This window comes from Anopheles gambiae, chromosome 2 (assembly GCF_943734735.2).
Source record: "Anopheles gambiae chromosome 2, idAnoGambNW_F1_1, whole genome shotgun sequence".
Taxonomy (NCBI): domain Eukaryota; kingdom Metazoa; phylum Arthropoda; class Insecta; order Diptera; family Culicidae; genus Anopheles; species Anopheles gambiae.
The window spans coordinates 109,819,924-109,844,179 of NC_064601.1; the positions used below are offsets into that span (position 1 = coordinate 109,819,924).

Below are 24,256 nucleotides of genomic sequence, written 5' to 3' on the forward strand. Positions count from 1 at the left end.
AGTTTTTATATCGAATAAATTACCGATCCGTTAATTAAAAAAATAATGTGCAAGAATGTTCTTATTTTTCGTAAAATTCCAAATAATTTATTTCCAGCTGCATACACCATGTAACATGTATGCTTAGTACACTGCATTAAAATGTAGCTTAAATGTTGCTGTACACTTTACAGACCCCAGTAATTGAACGGGTGGGGGATCCGTCCGCCCGTCCCCCATGATCTGGGTCTACTACAAACGACTATCACTGATAGTGCCGGGGGTGGCCAGCGCTTCCCTGCGCTCCTGGATCGCGTTGCAGAGGCGCCGGTACGGTCCGAGCGGCAGGCCCAGCGATTTTACATCCGTCTCCGTAAGCATCATCAGCGTTTCCATATCGATTTCGTTCTTTTGAAAGCTGTAAGTAGGCAGCAACATTCGGTTAATGGGTAACTGTTTCGTCAGGATGGGCGAAACGATGGCAACGCTTACATTGGGTAGTAATCCTCCAGCTTGAACGCGGCCAGGAAGCGCAGTATAGCGAGCGAATCGTTCTCCTCGTTGTCGGAGCTTTCCACCTCCGAGTCCGAGTCGGAAATGACCAGCTGGGACCGGGGTTTGATCGCTCCCTTCGAGGCAGGTTTCGCCTTGACCGAACCGTCGGATGATGCGCTGGACGTTTGTTCGCTGCCCAGCTGGGCAAGGACGTTTGAAACGGATCTTCTATATTATTTTTTAATTAGGAGAGGGAAGAATATTTGTGAGAAATGGTAAAAATAATATTAAAACACACTGCCCTACGTACGGAAAAGCCAAATTGCCGAATGAGGGCCTGCTAAACAGTCCGGACGGCCGCTGCAGTAGCACATCCTCTGTCACGCCATCGTCGTTGCCGGCGGCGGCAGCAGCGAGAAAATCCGGCTGACTGAGTGACCGCGACATGGTGCCAAACTTTCCGCTCGCCCCACTGCCACTGTCCTCGTCGGCGTCGTCATTTTCGCGCCCTTCGTGCTGGGACGGTTCCACGTCGAACACGTCCTTCAGCTTGCCACGCCGTTCCGAAGCGTTCGAATCATCGTTCGAGCTGTACGTCCCAACGTACAGGACCTCTGAATCCCGCCGCAGTCCCTGAATCGAACGGACACTCCGTTTTCCGTTCGCCTCCATTTCCCCGATTTTGAAATCTAATTGTGAGATCCAGAAAAAAGGCAAAAAAATGGAACTTAAAACGGATGCTCTCGGAGAATTGCGTTTGTGTTTTGTGCCACCCTCACCTCCATTTTCCATCTGCTGGCGTATCTTCATAGCGTCGGCTCGCTTTTTCACCGCACCACCACCTCGCAGTACCGTCCCGCCGACCAGGGCGCTAAACTTGGTGGTCGACACTGGCGGCGGTGGCTGCGACGGCTGCAGCCCCGGCGAGTCGTTCACTATCCGCGGCTGACCCTGCGCCAGATTGCCCTGACTGCCCGACCACAGCTTGTGCTTCAGCGCTTGCAGCATGTTCGATGGTCGGTGTGGGCGTATCCTTATGGTAGTGTCTTGCTCCCGGTCGAGCTTCTGCTGCCGGCTGGCAAACTCCCGGGCCCGTTTTTCGCTCTTCTTCTTCGCCTGCTCCCGGTACTCGTGTGCTTTTTTCCTGTGCGCAAGGAGACAACCAAAAACCGCTGAAGCTCAATAGCAGTGTCCTCTTGTAGTGTCGGTCTAGCGGAGCATCCTTACCTATCGGTAGCTTCCAGGGTGGCGGCGGCCGCATCCAGATAGCGTAAAATCTTGTCCCGGTTGTTGATCGCGGCCAGATCCTGCGCACTGTGGTGATCGATATCGAGCGCGTACAGATTGACGCCGAACTGTACGAGAAAGTCGACGCACTGCATGTGACCCTTGGCCGCGGCCAGGTGCAGTGCCGTGTTGCCGAACTGGTCCGCCTTGTCCGGGTCGCCGCTGTTTTTTTTTTGGGGGGGGAAGAAGAACGGGTCACTTAAACTCCGAGCGAGGGGTCCGCCTATCTATCCAAACTTACCCGCGGGCGACTAGTAGCTTGAGCGCATCGAAATGTCCTTCGAAGGCGGCCCACAGTACCGGTGTCATGCCGTCCACATCCTTCGCGTTCGCTTCCGAGCGGGTCGCTTCGCGCAGCACATCCAGCAGGCCGTCCTTGGCAGCACTGCAAAGGGGAAACACATTTAGTCATGCTTGTCTAGTGTTCAATACTTGGAAAGATCATGTTTATATCAGCACTCAAGTAAAGCAATCGTTTTCCATACTGTCAGCCTTATTCATTAACGTTTGCATTCATTAAAAGGACACAAAGTGTCAATTTTTCGAACTCTAACCATGATGGTCAAAAAAGCAAAGCAATTTCGTCGTACGAGCCTGTTCCGGCATCTACAACATCTTCGATCATTTGACAACTCCGAGCATCGAAAGAAAGTCCCAGTTCTGAATGGGTTCCAACGATCCTGAGCGATTTGAGATTTCAAAGGAAGCTGAAAATGAAGACCGAGGGCAAAGCGGCTACATCGCTGCATTCGCTTGGCCGGGAGGGCAATACAACCGAGCAAACAGTGAAACAGTAGTAGCCCCGGGACACATGAACATACTTGTCAGGGTAGTATAAATCGCGTCCGCTGGTTTCGTAGCTGCAGGCAATGACGTCAAAACTGAAAGCGATTATTTCAGACGATCAAACCGTGGTCACATCCTAGTCCCCAGCTGTGTCCCATCGAACTTTTCTGGATGTAGAACAGCTCCACTTCCACAATTTCCCCTTGCGAAAAGTGAGGAGGAATTGATAAAAATCGAAAAATATATTTTAAAAACATGCCTACACGCATGTCCTCGACCGCATTTATTTTTGCACGTACGCTTGAACCTTTCAAGGAATGTTGCTGTAAAGAAATTATCTCCCTTAGGTTTTTTTCTATAGTCAGCCGAAACAAGTGTATTATTTTAATGCAAACCTAACAGTGTGTCCAAAGAGTATTCGTGTAGCTGAATATTTGACAGAAAAAGCACAAAGTATGAACGCAACAAACATGCGACGGGACGGTCCCGTGGTACAGTTGTCAACTCGAACGATTTAATAACATGACCGTCGTGGTATCGAGCATGCAATGGACCGTACATCCGCAGCAAAGACGGCACTTATCTATCCGGCTGCGTGGTACTGAAGAAGACGATAAAACAAGACAAGTCCGTCTTTATCCTCCTACATTCCCCTTCAGAATTGTGCTGACGTGCCCAATTTATCAATTTATTAAACGAATGGGTTTACCAACTGCTGCGACGCATACGCGCACTCTCAAATGACATCATCTCATCAGCGTATACTAATGTCAAAACGCGTAATAATCAATCTATAGCGCCACTATGGCCGGTAGTGGGGCTGGTAATCGTACGATTGTCTCCAACGCCGTCATTTCCAGTGCGCAGAGTTCGTGCGAGAAGTCTGCTTATTGAGATGCACCGCGAAACTCTAACAGTTCTTTTTTTATTCGATGATCGCATTATCTCTAACAGGGGAGCAAACAAAACTTCCTTACCGGAGAAGAAACCCTAATTATAGTTTCCTCCATGCTTTGTTGCCATGCCAAACATGACACGAGCGTGTGAGTGATTGTGTTGGGTGGAGTTCTTTTTTGTTGTTTTCCTCCAGAGTGCCTGAGTGCAAGTGCAATGGGTCGCGCTCAAGCAATGCAAATCTGCATCTCGCAGCAAAGGGTATGGGTCGTTAGACGTTAGCTATTCCACTGTTTCCATCCCATTTTACCCCCTTGCATAACCCCCATTACTTACCGATGTATCCTATCCGACGACATTGTTTCCGCTTTATGGAGCTACCGTTTCCGCTCTCATTGAAATGCGGTGTGAGATCGGGCACGGACTGTGATCGTCGTACGCGAGCGCAAGTTTCTTCCGGTTTTGGGTTTGGAGTTGGTTGGATGAGGGTTTTCCTAAAAACCACCACTCTTCAACATTGCCGCTTTTCCGCGCACCCACACTCTCAACTCAACACACTTCGTTTGCGGAAGCTTACACCACACACACTCACACACACACACACACACACACACACATACACACCACAAGTGGCGGAGTTTTCCACCCTTTGCTTTTTTGTAATTCCTCTGATCACACACGTTTTCACTGCACTCTCGTTAAGAGATTGAATGAGCTGATTGAGTATTTTTCCGTACCGACGCTACCCCCGCTATTTGGAGCACCGCGATGATAACTGGAAATGGAAGTGTAATGAAAAATGTTAATTACCAACGACGCAATGCAAACAAATGCTAATCTAAGATTTGAATGGTGGTTTCGAACGAAAATTTGCTGGCTTGGCCTGTTCGAGAGGGCTGTCTTGAAGAAGCGGCACTTGATGTTGAAAAAACGGGAAAAGCCCACTTTGAAGAAGTTTCACTTTCCTCCCAAAGATAGAATCATTCAGTTCGTTTTTTAACGCTTCGGCGATTTTCACCTGTACACACACACACACTCAAGGTCGGGGGTATGAGGCACTGGAAATGGTGTTTTTGTGGCGCGCATTTTTCCGACCCCAAAATGTGTGTAAATTATCCGTTTTGCTTAACAGACCGATGCAGCAGTCGTTGGGGGTTCGATCACATTAATCGATTGTCATGTTTTCTCTGCTGCACGAGCTGAATGCAGCCAACCACAGGCTCAATTTTATGCAATCGATCGCGGAACTAATGCGAATGCGCAGGCCGGGCCGAACGGTGCACGCAGGGCTGCGGAAAGATATCGCCAAACGAGTTCGATCGTCTAAATGGTCCAATGTCGACACGTGTTCGGAGCCGTTCAGAGCGTAACCTAGCAACGACGGCACACTGTGCACTGGTGTCATACGACCGCGCGAGCACGCTGCGCTGTTGGCAGCATCCATTTACAAGGCTACAAGGCGTTTCGCATTACGTTCGAATGCGAAACCGGTAATTATTGCAAAATTCAGCAATAAATGCAATTTAAATTGGTGAGGAAAAACTAGACGCTACAAAAACAAAACCAAAAAATCTTTACCAAATTTGCCCCAATCCCCAAACTGAACACACAATGGAGGGTGTAGTTTTGGTCGGGAGATTCAGAGCGCTAGTGTCCCTGACGCTTAATGATTGTGTTGTGGGAGATAGAGAACGTTTTGGACATAAAATGGGGGTGCATAAAAGATCCACCCACTCCGCGTAGCCGTGGGCTGTGGGCGTTTTAATTCGAGCCTTCAGGTTGATATGCTTTTTGTCTTCAACTGAGAGTACACACAGCGCGACAAGTTTGTCGTAAGATTAGTTATCTGCATTGAAATGCAATCCCATTCTAGAGGTTGGCTTTTAGATCGAATTATTCTTATCCAAATGCAATGTTCAAGGGAGATCACTTTCGACACGTTCGTTGCATCAGTTTTTGCAATAGACTAGCAACGATCTTCGTAGCAAGAGTCGTTGCATTGCATTGCATTTCATTGTAGGCGCAGGGTATAGCAATAACAAGAGTTTATAGTTTAGCTGCAGCCAAAAACTGTATTTCTATATATAGAATATACATCAATCTTTACCGAAAGGAAGTTGTGTTGCACCATTCATCCGGTAGCTGTAAACAGTGGAATCGTAAAGCAATCGGAAGCTTGCCGATTAGCCATTAACGTACATCATAGCACAATTTTACTCTTCAAACGAGTAGTGGACGGTTGTTTAGCGAATTGATTATACAAAATATAGCTTCCACAAGCCAAACAAATGTCTCGTGATGTCGGCCGAATTCATGTAATTCTCAAGGTTTCCGCATAGCATCACCAGAGCTGCAGAATAATTTTAAAAACCTTTTTAATGCAAATTTATTGTAATGTTGGGTGGGCTTGCTTCCCGCCTGACCGCCCATTGACACTGTAAAAAGGCCCCGGTGGAAAGTACACAAATATTGCAGTGCTTGGATTAGAGTAAGCGTACCTGTATTGGTGCTAGTGCTAATGGAGGTTGTACTATATTAAAATAAGATATAGATGCGGATGCGTTACTTAAATGTATCTTCATGACCCTTTAAATTCAAATAAAACATATCTTTACCTAAACCGAAAATTACCTACTAATTAGGTTAAAAAAAATCACCAGCTTCCAGTTAGCGGCTGATGTTGTCAAACAATTCAATTAAGTTCCCAAAAACAATAGTGACTGTTTCTTTGCCAGCTTGACGGACATAATGATGGGGAGATCATCATTCGTCATGGCTTTCAAATATGTGCGGTAATTGAAACGGAGATCTTCTCCCTTCGGACAGATTGGGGGGTCAAGTATGTGTGGCGCAGACGAGGGTACAGATGCAATGGTGCCGCTAATGCGCTAATGGTGATAGGAGCGCGCTTGAATGGTGATTATTGTGCTGCTACGCTCGAAAAGATCGCTGGCGTGGTCAGTGATTAATCGTAGCTGTCCGCCACTCTGAGATGATCTATATTGATTGAAGTAAGAAAAAAAAACGAACCAAAAAAAAAGGAATTTGAAAATATGGCCTTCTGTTTGGATGAGGCGCTATGGTTCGATGATAGGTCTACTCGAAGAAACTGAGCTGAGTTTTAAGCTATGGTGATGTTGTCTCTTTTATTGTAAAACACATTCATTCAGGAACGCATTTTTCGTAGTAAATATAACATCCTTATCATGCGGCAGATCCTGGAGAAGATGGCCGAATGCAGTCATCTTACGTATTTTTCATATTTTCATTCATTTCAAAGCTGCAAATGACACCATAGCCAGGGTCTCCTAATCAGCTTGGTACTAGAGAGAGACCCCCTAGGATGCGACGGTGGAGACTTCGGGGCTGAGTAGCGCGCAAGGGTGATGGCTGTCAACTGGACATACTATAGCCTGGGAAGGCAGTTCATCAGTACTCGCATGCGCCTCTAAAACGTGTTCAAATATGACGAAACCGTTCTGACTATTTGGAACTAATGTTTGGCCCTGTATGTGTGTGTGTGTGGAATGTGCAATGGAGGAGCCGTTGTAACGACAAGCAGTACAAGCTTTAAGACAAAGACGACCGAGGACATTCGTGAGCAGTTTCGGACACTCCTATAGCAGGTTATGAACATAACAGAACATCTCCAAAGTTACTACTGATGCTTTCGCTCCGTTTCTGTTCGGGGACAGAAACACTTGCTGCTGTTTTATGCATACGCGCACACACAAACTCGTTCACGATCGATGGAACCCGTGTATTGCGCCGTGTTATGACGCATGACGTTACTGATAAATGACTGCCCCTTAGATTGCTTGGCAGTGTTTGCAAACCTGAGTAGCAATAGAGCAATATGATAAGATGAAACGAAACCGATAAGAAGCTCATTTGATCACCGGTTAAAAGTAACCGGGCCATACAAATGAAATAAAACAAAACCATTGTCCACTGGCATGTTATCACGATTTGGTCCCATACGCTCCCAAACGGAACTTGTGCACTTGTGCCGGTGGTTGGTAACAGATAGGATCTAAATTGCTTCGAGTGGAGACACGATTGGTTCAATTCGGCTAGACAGCGGGAAAAGGGGAAGAAGTATCAATAGCATGGCTACAGACTATTGATGGGTAACCGGAATCGCACCCACGGCTCGGAATCGCTTCCGAGCATTGCTACTCCGGCTCCGATTCCGAAAAATTCTAATCGTCGATTCCGCCCGGAGCCGTCGGAGCCGTCCGGAGCCGTCCGGAGCCGTCCGGAGCCGTCGGAGCCGTCCGGAGCCGTCCGAGCCGTCCGGAGCCGTCGGAGCCGTCCGGAGCCGTCGGAGCCGTCCGGAGCCGTCGGAGCCGCTAGTCGGCAGCTGGAGCCGTCGGAGCCGTCGGAGCCGTCCGGAGTCGTTGAGGCGTCCGTAGCCGTCGGAGCCAGTTCGAGCCGTCGGAGTCGTTGTAATAGTCGGAAGTCTTCTGAAGCGCTTTAATTTCCCGATATCAGTGATAATTTCATTTAAAAAAACAGCTTACGAGTAAAAAAATAGTCTTCTTCATTTATTGCTCTGAAGTTTTTTTGTATTTTTTTTAAACAATAAAGTCAAAAACAATTGTTTGCTCCGTATATATAGGGAAAAACTATGAATCAAACTATTATTGATCTTTATTTTCATAAAAGATGGACGGATGATTGATAGTTATATTCTTTGTCTTGTCCATGCGCCATCATGTTATTCGGTAAAAAACAAGTGCGGCCTAAACCATACACGTTAGTCGATGTAAACAACCGTGCAAAACTGCCATAATTACACTCGTCTGCCTCGTTGTTTCGTATTTTATCAAACCCACCTCCCGTCATAGTTCTATTGCTCCTTGACCTCCTAATTTGATTCATTTTTTTCCTATATATATATACGGAGCAAACAATTCTTTTTGGCTTTATTTTTGAAAAAAAAAACACACACAAAAAAACTTCATATCAATAAATGAAGAAGACTCTTTTTTTACTCGTAAGCTGTTTTTTACAATAAAATTATCACTAATATCGGGAAATTAATGCGCTTCAGAATGCTTCCGACTATTACAACTACTCCGACGGCTCCGACGGCTCCGGACAGCTCCAACGGCTCCAACGGCTCCGACGGCTCCGCCGGTTCCGGACGGCTCCGGCTGGCTCCGGACGGCTCCGACGGCTCCAACGGCTCCAACGGCTCCAACGGCTCCAACGGCTCCAACGGCTCCGACGGCTCCGGACGGCTCCGACGGCTCCGGACGGCTCCGACGGCTCCGGACGACTCCGGCTGCCGACTAGCGGCTCCGGACGGCTCCGGACGGCTCCGACTGCTCCGACGGCTCCGGACGGCTCCGGCTGCCGACTAACGGCTCCGGACGGCTCCGGACGGCTCCGAACGGCTCCGAACGGCTCCAGACGGCTCCGAGGTCGGAGTTTTGCACCTACCTTCCGGAACCGCTTCCAATTTTGGCGGAGTCATTCGGAAGCGATTCCGGATTTTTGTTGAATTTACCCATCACTACTACAGACATGACGGAAGCGGTTGTTAGTGTCAAGTACTGCTTGTATTGGGGACAGGTTTGAAGGTGAGCAGATATATATTTTTCTGCTCCGAGCATAGATGACTACTCACATACAATTTGTACGATTGACGTTAGGGGCTGTCTTGTATGGGAGAAGATAACGAGAGCCGCCAGGGAAGGTGTGTTGAAACAACATTCAGGTCAAAAAAGATTTCTATCTAGCGCATTAGAGTTGTGTTGTTTTATCATTACTATATCATTGAATGTTACGTTTCCGTTATTTAAGCCACTAGTTGCGAGCTTATCTGAAACAAAATTTGCCTCAGCTGTGAGACAAACTGCGCACAATTATTCATTAAGAAATTCCATCTCAAATTCATCATAGTGTAACTGCAACATTAGGTACAATACACAGATGAAGTTTCAAAGCGTTATTTTACTGACACATTTCCGTGCAACATGGTGGTTATAACACTGTTGGGTGTTATAGATAAAGCAAATAAAAATATTGCCATTCCGGAGATAATGGCAGGCCAATTGCTTGTACAGTCTTCATCGTGCTTATCTAACCTGCGAGTACCTAACATCCGCTGGTGTGCACTGATAATACTTTAATGTAGGGCGCGCCATTGGCGAGCTGAATATTGTTACTATTTATTGTTACTTAATTCCAACCAACCAATGCAGCAAAGAAAGTGATTATTCTGTTTTTTGATTTTGAAAGTTATGCCCGTGTAAAAAAAAACCCGTTTGTGTCCTTTTATCTATATGAAGTTCCACGAGCTGTGAAACGGCGGTGCTGGCATCTCCAATAGAATGTGTTTTGATTAGATGTTAAAATTAATCATTCTATTCATTTCTTTGGTCTAGTAGCTATACAAATTATAGTCAAATTATTTGGTTAGCTGAACAAATTATAGTCTTAAGTACCAATCCCTAATCTAATAAGCCTACACATAATCCAGGAGAAGGGAGGAGATGTCAAGGAAGGCGAATATACGAGAACGGCAAGAGAATGGGAAGAAGTGCAAGTCAAATAAGTAGGACGAGCAATTGAAATTAATTCAATGCAGATAAAGGTTTGTTAATCACAATTTAATACTGATGCTGAATGTGCAACATTGTAAGTAAAAATACTGATACCGGTCCATGGTCACATGGTATTGCCTTTAGAAACAACAAATCCATCATGGATTTAAGCGCCATATGGACCGAGTTTCCTTTACGTACTACAGTCTGCTCCCGAGTTACGCGGTTTCTGCGTTCCCGACAAATCCGCGTAACTCGAATATCTGCGTAAGTCGAATTTCACGTTTTTTTTTATTAAAATACTATTGATTACTCGGAGTTTTTGATCTAATTTAGTACTTTTAAACACTTTACCATTTATTTGATATGATTCGTGCAGATAATTCTAATATTTCTGGCTTTTAAGCGGTTTCAATATGTTAGCAAAAATGCAATTTATAGCGAACATGCAGCAAATTGTGCTGATTTGACATTTAATCTGTCAAATTTAGAAAACCGAAATAGAGTAGAGTCAAATAGAGTATCTCCGAATCCGCGTAAGTCGAGAACCGTGTAACTCGGGAACAGAATGTTCACTCATAGTTAAGCCCCATTTAATTGAATTGAGCAATTTATTTAAAAAAAAACTTCCCTAAACCAAAACGATTTATTTCTAAACTAAAACCAGTTTAGAATAATGAAATCCATTGATAAAATCATTCCGTTTGATTGAAAAAGATAGATAAAGTGAATAAAATAAGTACGTAAATAAAGAATTTAGATAAGTATTTACATAAGTTAAAGAAAACAATAAAATAATTATATTAGTAAAAATTTGACTTTCATCATGTAAAATCATTGTCCACCCCCAGCAAATCTGCACATTTTGCGCATGCTGACCCAGAAAAATCGTTGGCCGTGGCAAATGGTATGGGGGTTCTTTTTATTGTGTGTAAACATAATATGTACATTGTAAAGTAAATAAAAGAAAACCTCTTAAGATAGAAGTGATTCACGGTACTTCAGAGCAGGTGACTCACTCGCCCATAGAAAAGCTGGCGAGTAAATAATTTATCATTAATTATGGGCTTCATATGGTTGCCTCATCACCTGTACGCTGTTATTTAAGTTTTGCTTGTAAATCGTATAGAAATAAATGTTTCCAATTTTTTCAATACTCGCCCAGACTTTGGACTGGTGGTGGAAAACACCTAATTATAGATTTTGGTTTTCTTATTTAGTCAGTCCGGAAGCCACAAGCTGAAATGTCAACGTATTGCCCGTTCATTAGAAGAGCTGCGATCGGATCAGTGGAACAATTTTCTCTTACACGGCGCCGGCTTTTCGTTCTGTGTCACTAGTAGCTGTTGGCTTATGTTGTCTCACTCATACAATTAGATGTTTTTTAGAAATGGACTTGTACGATCACTTGGTCACTTGGTCATCCAACGACCTTTTGGGTTACATTTTGTAATCAAATTTCTTTTAATATTTCACAAATCACCACAAAACACTCACAAACACACACACAGGGAAGACGCCTCCAACCCTCGACATAATTTGCAGACATAAGTAACATCGCACTCATACATGCTCAACGGTGCCGCGATCACCGCGCGCACCTTTAGCACTTGCCCTTTTGCACATCTTTTGCACACACGATCTTTTTCACCTTGCTCCGTAACCCCTTACAACCCGGAAGTACCCGGCACGGTAGCACTATCGATCACTTTTGCACTCTGAAAATCGATCAGCGCTTGCTAGGCATTAGATTTTATGGAGAAACGTGGAAAACACTTGTACACTAACGATCAGAACGGCCACGAAATCTGCGGCGCGTTCGCGCTTTTGCTTTTTTCTTTTGTTTGTTAATTCTACCGTCACCAAATAAATGCCACTCTGCACTTGCTGCTACTGCTGCTGCTGCTGCTCTAATACACCGACGCCGAAATATCGTGTAACAACATGGAAGGGGTTAGAATAGCCACGCACCCCTCTCGGGGTCATTTACACTACTTACGCAAAGAGGGGAATGAAAGAAGAGAACAAACAAAAGCGCAACTCCGTGGCCAGACAGACCTTTTCGCGCTTAGGTGTGTGGACGAAATGGGCTCTACCGTGGTGCTGTGTGTGCCCTCCAGGTGGCTGCATCGATAGGGGCCAGGTAACATACGCACCAAACTGTAGGCACAGGTAGGGCTGCGTTAGTGTTGGTGCCACCGGTGTGGGCTCTTTTGCCAGGTCCAGGGCTCTGCACGCACGAAAACGTGTAGGGATTGTGGGTGAGTCGTTGGACATATTTTTCACAGTTTTTGTTTAAATTGATTTCTTTAGTTTTAACATGCCGTAGTGCTTTTTAACTCAAATTTATTGATTCCAAAAATAAACCAACGATTGTCAACAACGATTGTATCAAATTTAAATAAAAAATAGTTGACTGGCTTCAAAAGTGTGATATTTTTCGAATATAAAGCAATGTACCAGCAATCCTTTTTGGCAGCTGTTAATTAAATAATATCATTTCGATCATTCTACGATAAATCAGCTGTACAGGTACGTATATATCTTTAATTATTTGTATTCAGGAGGAACGGCTTTGCCGTATTGCTTTTATATTTCTTTATAATGATGAAAAAAAGCGTACATAAATAAAAAAAGATGTTTGTTCTCACAAATATGAAAAGTTTGGAAGATGTTTTTTTTGCAGTTTCCGGTCTTAAATGTTCGTTTAAAATGGACAGGCGACGGTAAGTTCCTCATATATGGTTCATCATTCCCCCAAAGGTCTGATCCTCTATTATGCACCCTAATGTGCACCTTAATATGTGCAGTGAAATCTCTCTAAGATGTAGTCCCTTTCAAGATGAATTATTTCTGTAAGATGAACATTTTGATTGTCCCTTCATATTCCATACATTGTATATCTCTTCAAGATGAATGTGTAGGATTGCGCCCCACATTAGATAGTTAAAACTCCAGTTTTCGAGCGATTCGAGTTTTCTATGGGAGCAAAAATCAGCACATTTACCATATTCATCGGAGAGCGCTAACAAGTGTCAAGCAAGAGCTACCCGCCAAAGAATCTATGCAAGATTTGCTAGCAAGGTGATATGAAGATGTAGAAATATATTCTAGCTCCAAAATCTGTGCTGTTAACTGAATTCTGAATGTATTTCTTGGGGTACTTATTACAAATTGCAGTGTTCCGTTAGCGATGTTTACATTTTTGGGTTTGTACGCTGGCTTAATTTCCCCTCTTTCCGTGGACATACAAATGTTTCCTTATTATTAGTTAATATACCACCCTTTGACCCCATGATTTGCATAACTAACCACGCAGATGGCGCTACTGTGAAGTGGAGAGTACTTGTGTCATTGCCTCGAGATGGCGCTGCTATTGGTTTTATGGCTTAATTAACGCGTATAACAAATTGCCTACATTTTGGCGCATTTCAATCCTAAACAATGAATATCACCCTAAGGCGAATATTCTTTAAGCTGCATAAGCGATTTGGCAGCCGAAATTCTCTTAGATGAATTTTTGGATGACTGTTCATAAAAATATTGGTCAAAGGAGGCCTTGTTTTTCCCGTAGTTTCTTAGATACTTTATAGCAACACCTTCATCAGTTTTCCGCAACATGAATAGCTCTCTAAGGCAGCGGTCTAATCTTGTTGCGCGCAACATTGTTGCTCGGCAACATATCGCTGAGGTGGTCTATGAATGTTGCTGGCAACATTTCGCTTTGACATTGTTTAGCGTAAAAAATTGCCAATTAACAGCTCAGAGATTATTTTTTATCATTCACTTGTTGAATAAAGTGTTGAAAAAATGAAATATACACCAAAAAATGTATTATAAATGCTTAAAATCCAAATTTAGCGGATGTCAACAAAACGCACACTGCTGCTGTGTCATTTCATACACCCGATTAACATGACCAAGGTAAATAGAAAATGTTGCCAGACAAAAATCAAATTGGATTGAATTTGGCATGCAACAAAGTTGCGCTAGCTGTCAAAATCCATACATTTTGCCAGCAACAATGTTGCGCGCAACAAGATTAGACCAGTGCCTAAGCTGACGGTCTCTTCAAGATTCACCTTAGAGATATTTCACTGCAGATACCGTGAACGGTAATGCGATGTAGAGAAACGTTACGGTTTAGAATCGTTTGTGAAGCACAAGGAAGAAAACATCTTTTTTCTGTGTCATACAACGTGAAAAGCAAAGTATATAAAGCCTCGATTACCTCGAGTGGTGAGAGCGTTACGTTGGCCTACGACCAGTCTCTCTCTCTCTTCTGATCCAATAAAGATACGTTATACGTTACACTGAGCATTGCTGCGACCAACTACAGATAAGGAAAGCGAAAATAGGCGACGATCGAAATCGATCACCGCAGCTCCTAGAGTGTTAAACGCCCCCTTTTTTGCGGGTGACCCTAAAGGTCCGGTTCCGGTAGCGTGGTTATCAACGCTATATAATTCGTCCGTTGGCTTCACAACATGGTGTGTTAACAGAGATAAGAACACTGTTTGCAAATAATTATGATTGAATCATTAATGGCTAATAATTTCCCGGTCATGTATACAATCCAGGCAGGGAACGAGCCTCCGCAGGACATGCTAGACTAACTAAACTGGTTTGAGTGATACAGATCTAAACCTGTTACAGTTGTTGTCGTTCGAGGTATAATCAAGACTACATACTACAGGTATGTACACAATTCAACTAGCATTATGTATTTGTGTGCGTGTGTGTTTTATTTTTTATTATAATTTTTTATAAAACTGATAACGTAGTCTGCGAAACACTCTCTTTAGGTGATGTCGTAAATAGTCATGATCCACAGAGTTGGTGTTATTTTTGTAGGTTTTTGTTTGGGGACTATACTTGTGGATTAAATTGTTGATTGATATTTTTTATAGAACAGCTAGGTTTGAACTGTAATCGTATTTTAAGAAAACATTGTATTACAATCAATAAAACAATGATTCGAAACTTAGATATTGTGTTTAAATTAAAGATGTCAAATTCTACTTTTTTACGAGACAGAAATAATATTTTTTCCAAAAATGTGCAGAACGAATCATGTAGGTTTTTTACCCATTATTGTACCTAGTTATCATAATTCGTCACTAGTTGTATTCCATAAATCATTAACTTCCCAAAAAAAAAAGGTTTTGGTCCCCTGCATCTCGTCAATGGCTGGGGGGGGGGGGGGGGGGGGTTAATCTATAACCTTTGGGATAGAGATGGGCGTTTCGGAGCGCACCCACGGCTCCGGCGCCGGCTTCGGACTAACGGCTCCGGTGCCGGCTCCACACCAATGGCTTCGGAGCCGGCGGCGAATCAACGGCATCGGACCAACGGCTCTGGACTTACGGTTCAATAGAGACGGAAGAGCGTAAAAAATGAATATATCTTCTTACAAGTGATGAAGCTAACGCCCGATGTGATGATATGTACTGATGTGAGCAGTATTGACTTGCATGAAATTGTGTAGTATTCGTTTGTCCCGTACTTCTTAACAATGCTCTAAACTTATCTTTTTTTTATAAATTACTTTAAACATGACTTGTTCGGTTATTTACGAATTTTCTCGATTGAAACCTGATTGAAAAGGTTGTTTGGTCCACTGTGTTAAAACTGGCTCCGGAGCCGTGGGTCCGAAGCCGGCTCTGACGCCGTGACTGCGGTGTCGACTCGGGAGCTGTGAGTGCTACCAAAACTCCTGCAACTAGTTTTGATTTTTTCATAGTTTGTGAAATATGTATAACATATTAAGCCACATGTTATGTAAAATAGAATAGCTGCGTTTTAAGACGGCATATTTTACTAGGAAATATCTGTAAAACCACCCGGCTCCGGTGCCGTCAGTTCGGAGCCGGTTCCGATGCCGTTGGTTCGAAACCGGTTCCGGAGCCGTTGGTGCGGAACCGGTTCCGAAATTGTCTGGAGCCGGTCGGAGCCGGCTCCAGGCTCGGAACCGTTTTGGCCATCACTACTTTGGGCGCACCCTGTGTTCAGACAGTGCTTTGAGCGTGCTTTACATACTGGCGGATAGATGGCGCTAGTCTAAACAAAGTTTAAATTTCACGTTTTTTTTGTCAAACAAATCTGAGGTTTGAGATTTGTGAAGAAATGTTTTGTAATAAGATAAAATATGAATGTCAATTAGACAAAAGCTGACAAAAAAGCAATAGTCGACTGTATGAAACACATGTGTGTGACCAGTTTCGCACGTGAATGCTGTCCGGGTGTTTCATTCGCACGTGCGAGAACGACTGACACCTGCTGACAGGGTTACAGCACGGAACGAGAAACGAGTCATTTTACAATGTTACGTTGCAGATCAATTGTGGATCATTCGTTAGTCATAAATCATCAACGAAATGATACAAAATGATGGATTATCGCTTGTGCACAGTATGCAGCTGTACATGAATGGTATAAAATAGAAATAAAACTTAACAGGTAAGTTAAGTGTAACGCACTTAACATTGAACAAAGAATAACTAAAACGTGGTGTCATTCTGGCAATATTTGATTGTGTAATACTATACACACACGCCATTTTTTATTCGTTTATTTTCGTTTAATCACACAAGCTCAAAGAGTAAACAGTGTCGCACCGTCTCGACCGTAAATACATATCACACACCCTTGCCGTTGTTATCTTATGCATACTGCCCGCGAACCCGTTGCGTACCGCGCTCCTACTAGCACCTTGCCGGCACGTGGAAGAATTGGATGTTTGAACTCACTGACCAACCCAATCACTCAACGTTATCATCATTAGCCTTCGCTCGAATGTCACCATCGGTACGGTATCGTACCGATTTTGTATTTGTTCTTCCTCTACCTTATACCGCCACCCTCTTACCCACCCACTTTCCCTTCAACATCTTTGGCACATTGCCGAATTGGCGAATTTGGTTTGGCTTTTTTTTTCTAAGGTTTGCTCGACTGGTTAGCAACTGGCAACATTTCGCTCCCGCATCCTCACTGCCGCTTCTTTTGTCCGCTATCGGGGCGAGCTCGTTTGACAATTCCCAACCGCCGCGCCACTGCCCGCAGCATCAACCCCGCCCCAATTAGCACTGATAAAGCGATCGCACCCATAACCGCGTACACGTCCAGCAGATTGTACTGGACGAAGGACAACCGCACGGACGGGGACTGTAGCTGCGGGGCACCCTTATGGCGCAGTACGTACTCCACCCAGTAGACCGCAGCCTTGGCGGGACCGAGCGGTTGATCGCGGTACCGGTCGGAGATGAGCCGGGCGCGCTCGCCGTACGCCGGACCGTCCAGCACCGTCCGAATGGCTGCCGCGATCGTTTCCTCGCTGAGCGTATCGTAATCGAGCTTCACACCGTACCCGGCCTGTTCGGCCCGGGCCAGATTGAGCTCCTGATCGCCGTAAATCGGAATGCCAACCATCGGCTTGCCGTGGTACAGGCCCTCGGTCGTCCCGAGCAGACCGCCGTGCGTGATGAACAGCTTCACCTTCGGATGGGCCAGAATGTCGCTCTGCGGCATCCACGCCTTGATCAGCACGTTCGGTGGCTTGTCCGGCAGGCTGTCGTTCTCGTACTTCCAGATCACGTTCTCCTTCAGCCCGCGGAACACGTTCACGAACGCGGCCCGCTTGTCCTCCGGGAAGTTGCGGCCCTTCAGCATCGAACCCATCGAGAAGTAGATCACGCCGTGCGGCGCCTCGTCGATGTACTTCTGTATGTCCGCCGGCAGCTGCTTCGCCGGCTGTATCTGTATCCCGCCGATCTCGACCATGTTCGGTGCGTACGGGTGGGGGTAGCTCAGCGTAAAGTGTTGATTCACGAACGCCAACCGGACGCTCTCGAGCGTTTGCTGGAAGGTGAGCTTCGCGTTCGGGAAGAACCGGCGGTACATCGCTTCCTGCTGGGGCAGAAACACGCACCGGTAGTACAGCTTGTCCGCATGGCCGACGAGTGCGTTCGTGAACCGCTGCCAGAACGACATCTCGTTCGTGTAGCTCAGGAAGGTGTGCGGAATGTACGAGTACGGGTACGGCGTACCGACCAGCTCGTTCGTCCACATGGACGCACCGAACGGCGAGAACACAAACAACTGTCCACCGAAGTGTTCCGCCAGCCCGTACAGCACCTCGCTGGCGAACGATTCCACGATGACGGCGTCAAACCGCTCGCCGGACTGCATTAGCTCCACCATCTTTGGGTGCTGCAGCAGTGCTTCCGACGTTTGTGGGCCAATCTCACTGTACACCAGGTAGAGGACCATCAGGTTCGGTGCACTTTTGTACTGGAACAGATCCGGCCCGGAGACACCGTGGGCGGCCGCCAGATCTGGGAGCAGAATGTCCCGATGCAGACCGGCCGGTGCATCCTTCATCGGGTAGGGACTGACGATGGTCACCTCGTGGCCAGCGTCCAGCAGTGCCTTCATCAGCCCGGCACCGATGATGTAGTGGGAACGGCCAACAGACGGCAGTATACCGAGAATTCGTGCCCCTTGCGATGGTGGAGCACTTCCCAGCAGCAGTAGGCCTAAAAGCACCACTGCTGAGAGTAGCCGTTTGTGCTCCATGATTGCGCGACGGTCAAGGTTGACCGGCTGAAGGGTTATCACTCGAGTGACAAAAAATTGAAACTGAACCGAATCGGACAGGACACTAATCACCCACCCGACCGAACGGTGCCGTTTGTTAGTACCGACTAGTTGCCTACTAGGATTGGGTTTGGATGGGAACCCTTTCGCACAGCGCAGCGTGTAGTCTTATCATACGAGCATAAGGGAGCGAGCGCAGAGCACCTGAGTAATCTGTGAATTTCATTCAAAATCTCTCTCACTGTCTCTCTCTCTCTACCCTAGCGTACTCTCTGTCATACGTTAGATTAGGAGAACATAAAACGTTCTCCCAACCGCGACCAACCAGAGTGATAGCGCACCAAAGTTCAATACGCACCAGTCCCGGTTGCGCATGCGTCGGAAGATGGCAAACCGTATCAGATCGCTTTGCTTGTTTTGTTTATGCACGTTAGTAAGCAAAACTTGTGCCAACAAGACCGTTGCACCCTGCGGCGTACGGCCATGCCACGGAAGGTCTTTCGGTGTACTCGTGCAGGGCACTCACACTGCTGTGGTGTGTGAGGAAGCTTTTTCTACGAGCAGAGACGAGCCGGTGACGACCTTCGCAAAGTTGCATGGTCAAACAAAATGTGTAACGATCGTCACCTATTTTTATCAGCCATAGTAAGCATCTGCATCAGCAACGGTGAGGGTTTTGTGTGAGCGTACGGCTGAGGCTTGTCGAAGCGTTTGTATACCCAAGCGATTCAGCTCAAAAGAGTTAGAGAGAGAGAGAGAGAGAGAGAGAGAGAGAGAGAGAGAGAGAGAGAGAGAGAAAGAGAGAGAGAGGGGGTGAGGATCACGTTTAGTTGCGGAATTTTTCAATCACCATTGAACTTGTCGCGAGCGTACGGCACAGCTAGAGCGCCGGGATGAGTATGTCTTATCGATTCTGGGCGGTAAAAGTGTTAGGAAAACAAATTGAAAATAAACAGTAAACAATAAGCGTTCATTGAGCCATGACGGTGATTGTGTGTGTGTGTTTTTTTACTGATTGCTCCCTATCGATAATGAGAAGGACAATTCATGAGAATTCGATTAAAGTCAAAGTCTACGCTCATAATTTACTACTTAACGATTTCGATTAATAAAAGTGAAGGAGAAAAAATTAAATATTTTATTATACAATTATGCTTTCAATTTCTAAATCGTATTAATCTATACTTTCGTTCATTGGCGTGTTCATCTGCTGCGATAATGTTCACTAGGCAAGATGAACACCACTGTTCGTCTGTAGCCAATAAAAAAAACCCGTTTGAATCTACCTTCATCACCCACCAGTACAGTGGTGGGTTGTTTGAAATTTTGGAATAAATATTTCAACACCACCGTACCGGCTCGCTACCACACACACACACACCAGTGAACAGCGCTAGAACAGTATTAGTACTAGAGTTTCAACCCCCTATAGAAGAGATGAGATAAGCGTGACCGAAGAAGCGGACACAGAAATAGGCTCCAAAAACGCAAACCAGGCACCGGGGGTTCATTTTCTATCGTCTCGCGCACCGAGGCGGAAGTGTGTAACGCGCAAAGCGTGGCGCGTCGTGTTCGAACTACAACTCGTTTACGACCTTGACACGCAGGCAAGATGCTCAAGTGGACGGGGGTGGCGGTAGCGCTGCTAGCCGCGCTCTATGCCGCGAAGACACCGGTCGAGGGGGCAAAGATTTTGGCCGTCTTTCCAACGTCCGCCCGGTCGCACTATATTGTCGGCTCGGCGCTAATGAAAGAGCTGGCCCGGCGGGGGCATGAGGTAAGCGCCCATTATCTGGTGACTTTTGGACTCTTGGAATTAAAGATATACCGTTGTCTGATGGGTTTGATTTCTATTCCCGCACAGGTGTCCGTTATCAATCCTTTCCCGCAGAAGAAACCACTGAAGAATTATCGTGATATCGATGTGAGCGGATCGGCAGAGCTTGTCAAGGGTAGGCAAGATGCGAATAGTTTATTTATCTAAAAACTTTGATATTAATATTCCATTTCATTCCCAGACCTAGTGCCCAACATGTTCGAAATGGCCGATCAAAGCGTTTGGGAAAGTATTACGATGACGTACAAATTCGGACAAATGCTTGCCAACTACACGCTGATGCACCCGAACGTGGCCAAGCTGATCAAGTCGAACGAAAAGTTTGATCTGATCATTATGGAAAGCTTTCTTAACGATGCTCACCTAGGTAACACCAGACTGTGACTTTTCCCTCATAAAACAACGTATACTCATGCTTCTCGCTTTGAACGCTAGGCTTTGCCCACCACTTCAAGGCACCGTGCGTAGCGCTGTCCACCTTTGGTGCGTCGCGCTGGACAAACGACATGGTCGGCACACCGTCGCCCCTGTCGTACGTGCCGCATCCCTTCCTGAGCTTCACCGATCGGATGTCGTTCGTGCAGCGCATCGGCAACACGCTGATGACGCTGATGGACACGGTCCTCGGACAGGTGCTGGATCTGCCGGTGCAGAGCGCCATGTACGAGGCGGCCTTTCCCGATCCCAAACCACCGCTGGAGGAGCTGCGTCGCCACGCCGTGTCGCTGGTGCTGCTGAACAATCACTTCAGCCTCAGCTACCCCCGGCCGTACGTCCCCAACATGGTGGAGGTCGGTGGGATGCACGTGAACCGCAAGCCGAACCCACTGCCGGAAGACATCCAGCGGGTGCTGGACGGGGCAGAGCATGGTGTCATATACTTCTCGATGGGTTCGAACATCCAGAGCAGCCAGCTGCCGGTGGCCAAGCGGGAAGCGATCCTGCGCGTGTTTAGCCGGCTGAAGCAAACGGTGCTGTGGAAGTGGGAGGACGAAACGCTCCCGAACCGGCCGGCTAACGTGATTGTGAAGGCGTGGTGGCCCCAGGATGATGTGCTCGCCCATCCGAACGTGCGGCTGTTCATAACGCACGGCGGGCTGCTCAGCACGACCGAGTCGCTGTACCATGGTGTGCCGGTCATCGGCATTCCCGTGTTCGGCGACCAGTACCTAAACATGGCCAAGGCGGAGCGGACCGGGTATGGGCTGCTGCTGCCGTACCAGGACATATCCGAGGAGCGGTTGGCGCATGCGATCGAACGGATTTTGCGCGAGCCGAGCTTCAAGACGGTTGCGCAAAGCATCTCCGCCCGGTACCGCGATCAGCCTCAGGAACCGCTGGAGCTGGCCGCCTTCTGGGTGGAGTACGTGATACGGCACGGGGGTGCGGAACACTTGAAGTCGGCCGGCCAGGAGCTGGGATTCCTGCAGTACCATGGCGTCGATGTGCTGGTCACCATTGTCGGTGGGCCGATCCTGTTCGTCTACTTACTATCGAAGTTGCTGTGCGGTGGACGCTCTAAGAAGAACGCTTCCACGGTGAATGCGAAAAAGAAGCGAAACTAAACAGTGTGATCAAAATTGTACCTAAACATGCCAGTATTGTAAGTACAAACGGGTAGCGTAATAAACCAATTTGTTGGATTGAAGTTGGACGATGACTTCGTAGAAGCAACGGAAGGGGTGACAGCAACGCACCACAAACAAGTAGCAAGTGGTTTGACCTTCACCGTGATTCGACACTTTTCGGATGTGGATGTAAAGTGGAATTCGGCGATCGGTTTATGTTTGCATGTGTTTGTGTGTTGAGCATTCCATCCCTCTCCCACTCTATCCCGTTACCGTCATTAGGTGATGTGCGGTGAATCTAAAATAGGTGTGAGCTTGTAAGCTTGTGATGTTACTAAGCTGTTTCGGTATCAGTTGACGGTTGCTGCAATAGGTGAGTTTGCAGGTTTCGGTATTAGTTGTTTTGATTGGAAGCAAAAGTGCTACGGTATGAGCGTCACGAAATAAGGCGACACGAAATCACAGCCCACCAGGCTGGAAGATAGATCGGGAAACATCGTCTTTCAGCACCGTCACTGTGATGATGATGAGCGTTTTAAAGCGCATTCAAAATGCGCAAGCAATGGTAAGCGTTGTCAGGCTGACGAGATAACAGAGGTAATTCATGACCGGGTACATTCATCGCTAGCGCCTAAATGTTTGCATGAAGTGCACAGTGAACTCTAAAGGCCCGGGGACATTGTCCGTACTCGCTAGTTTAATTTCAATTGAAGTTGTGCACGCATTGCAGCCATTTTTGCATTAAAAAATGACGAAAAAACTCCTTAATTTAGAGAATTTGTACGATCAGCTTCTGTTACGTAATTTAGGGTAGGGAGGGTTTCTTGCAACGTTACAGTTTGTTATACTAGGGGGGAGGCAGTCGAAAATTTGCAATTTTTGCGTTACGTAATTGATGGATGACGCCTCAACGAGTGTTAAATGATTGTCGAGATACAGCGAGTTAATTTCACGCCGTGAAGCGTGATAAAGTAGCCAAACTCAATATGGCTGAAACATTACACGCGGATGCAACTGCAGAACATATCGCTACACTTAATGAACCACTAAACCACTATAACTAAAGTGTTGTTTAACTTGAAGAACTCATCGAAAGAGTAGCTTTAATACAGAATAACGATATGAGGCACAGGTCACGTACAAATTAAACACAAACCTTAACGTTGTTACACTCTCACACCTCATGTTCTCTGCCTCTCGAGAGCAAAAACAAGTAACGCATGACACTATATGCATTTTACACAATAAAACCAACAACAGTGTTGATGAATCACACAACGAACACGCACACACCGGCACTGATTCGCGGTTAATCAAAGCGCACTTGCGAAGAAAATGCAACATAGGATATATTTGTTTAAGAAGTTTCATTGAATGACGGTTGTACTAAGCTCAGCGCAATAAATTGTACAAATGGACTATGTGATTCAAACGGATTATTGATAATAAGCTACCCATGGACTTCAAACGTTGTACATGTTTGCCTGGTGAAATGATGATTACGTTATCAACTAGAGGTTAATCCGGATTATACTCATCATTACAAAAAGTATGAATTAAGAGTAAGTGGTACAGGCAGGCCTTGATCGACAACGGTTTTAGTGATAAATTTATCAAAGACGAAGAAGATACATTTATGTTACGATGTGTTGAGTGATCGAATGATAATGATTTTTTTTTAATTTGGGAGTAAAACTGTTCTCACTTGGCTCACTCACCTTCATTTATCTGAACATGCCGGCCTATACAGGCTTTCGAGACATAATTCATTACCACGCCGCCGGATAGTCAATCCTTGCTACGGGGTGACGGTCCATTCTAGCCTTGAACCCATGACGGGCATGTTATTGAGTCGTTCGAGTTGACGACTGTACCCCGGACCGCTCCAATGTATGTGTTACATCTCTTACACATACTATTACATACGCTCGTCAAAAAACATTCGTCGCTCATGAGTGGACAGGGTTGTATCAATAGGTTGGGCTGTACAAAAACTAGACGGTTTTCTAATTTTTGATCTAGAGGGCTATGAAATGAGTGAAAATGAGCGTCGCGGCGAACGTTCCCAGGAACGAACGAGTTCTCATTGTAATCTCCTAATGATCACAGGCTTGCATGTGTAACGTCAGATTAACATCTAGCATGTGTAGCGTCAGATTAAGTTTATTCTTTTAGCGAAACACAAAATACAAGATAAGAGAGCATTGAGAGCGTAGTGTTGTGTAAAACGGAATGGAATTGTAAATCCCCTTCGACTTTTG

General features: G+C 45.8%; 3 protein-coding genes across 9 annotated transcripts; 1 reads left to right on the plus strand and 2 right to left on the minus strand.

Moving 5' to 3' along the window:
* Positions 1-58: 58 nt before the first annotated feature.
* LOC1270079 (pre-mRNA splicing regulator USH1G) lies at positions 59-23,439 on the minus strand. 7 transcript variants are annotated; one of them, XM_061648555.1, is made up of 9 exons: positions 11,995-12,469; positions 11,853-11,900; positions 3,778-4,216; positions 2,003-2,146; positions 1,702-1,923; positions 1,254-1,618; positions 785-1,163; positions 472-702; positions 59-397 (listed from the first exon to the last, which is right to left on the minus strand). In XM_061648555.1, exons 3-9 carry the CDS (start codon positions 3,798-3,800, stop codon positions 232-234), a joined length of 1,530 nt encoding a protein of 509 aa, XP_061504539.1. In that variant the 5' UTR covers positions 3,801-4,216; positions 11,853-11,900; positions 11,995-12,469; the 3' UTR covers positions 59-231. The 7 variants fall into 7 exon arrangements, with proteins under 7 accessions (XP_061504539.1, XP_061504534.1, XP_061504535.1 ...); XM_061648550.1 differs by having other exon boundaries at positions 11,647-11,900; XM_061648551.1 differs by having other exon boundaries at positions 11,157-11,905; positions 11,995-12,119.
* LOC1270077 (UDP-glycosyltransferase UGT5) lies at positions 16,507-19,451 on the minus strand. The gene has a single exon (XM_061648547.1). The coding sequence runs from the start codon at positions 18,567-18,569 to the stop codon at positions 16,983-16,985; it is 1,587 nt and encodes a 528-aa protein (XP_061504531.1). The 5' UTR covers positions 18,570-19,451; the 3' UTR covers positions 16,507-16,982.
* LOC1270076 (UDP-glycosyltransferase UGT5) lies at positions 19,711-22,075 on the plus strand. The gene is made up of 4 exons (XM_308743.5): positions 19,711-20,367; positions 20,455-20,542; positions 20,609-20,794; positions 20,863-22,075. Exons 1-4 carry the CDS (start codon positions 20,203-20,205, stop codon positions 21,990-21,992), a joined length of 1,569 nt encoding a protein of 522 aa, XP_308743.4. The 5' UTR covers positions 19,711-20,202; the 3' UTR covers positions 21,993-22,075.
* Positions 23,440-24,256: the final 817 nt, after the last annotated feature.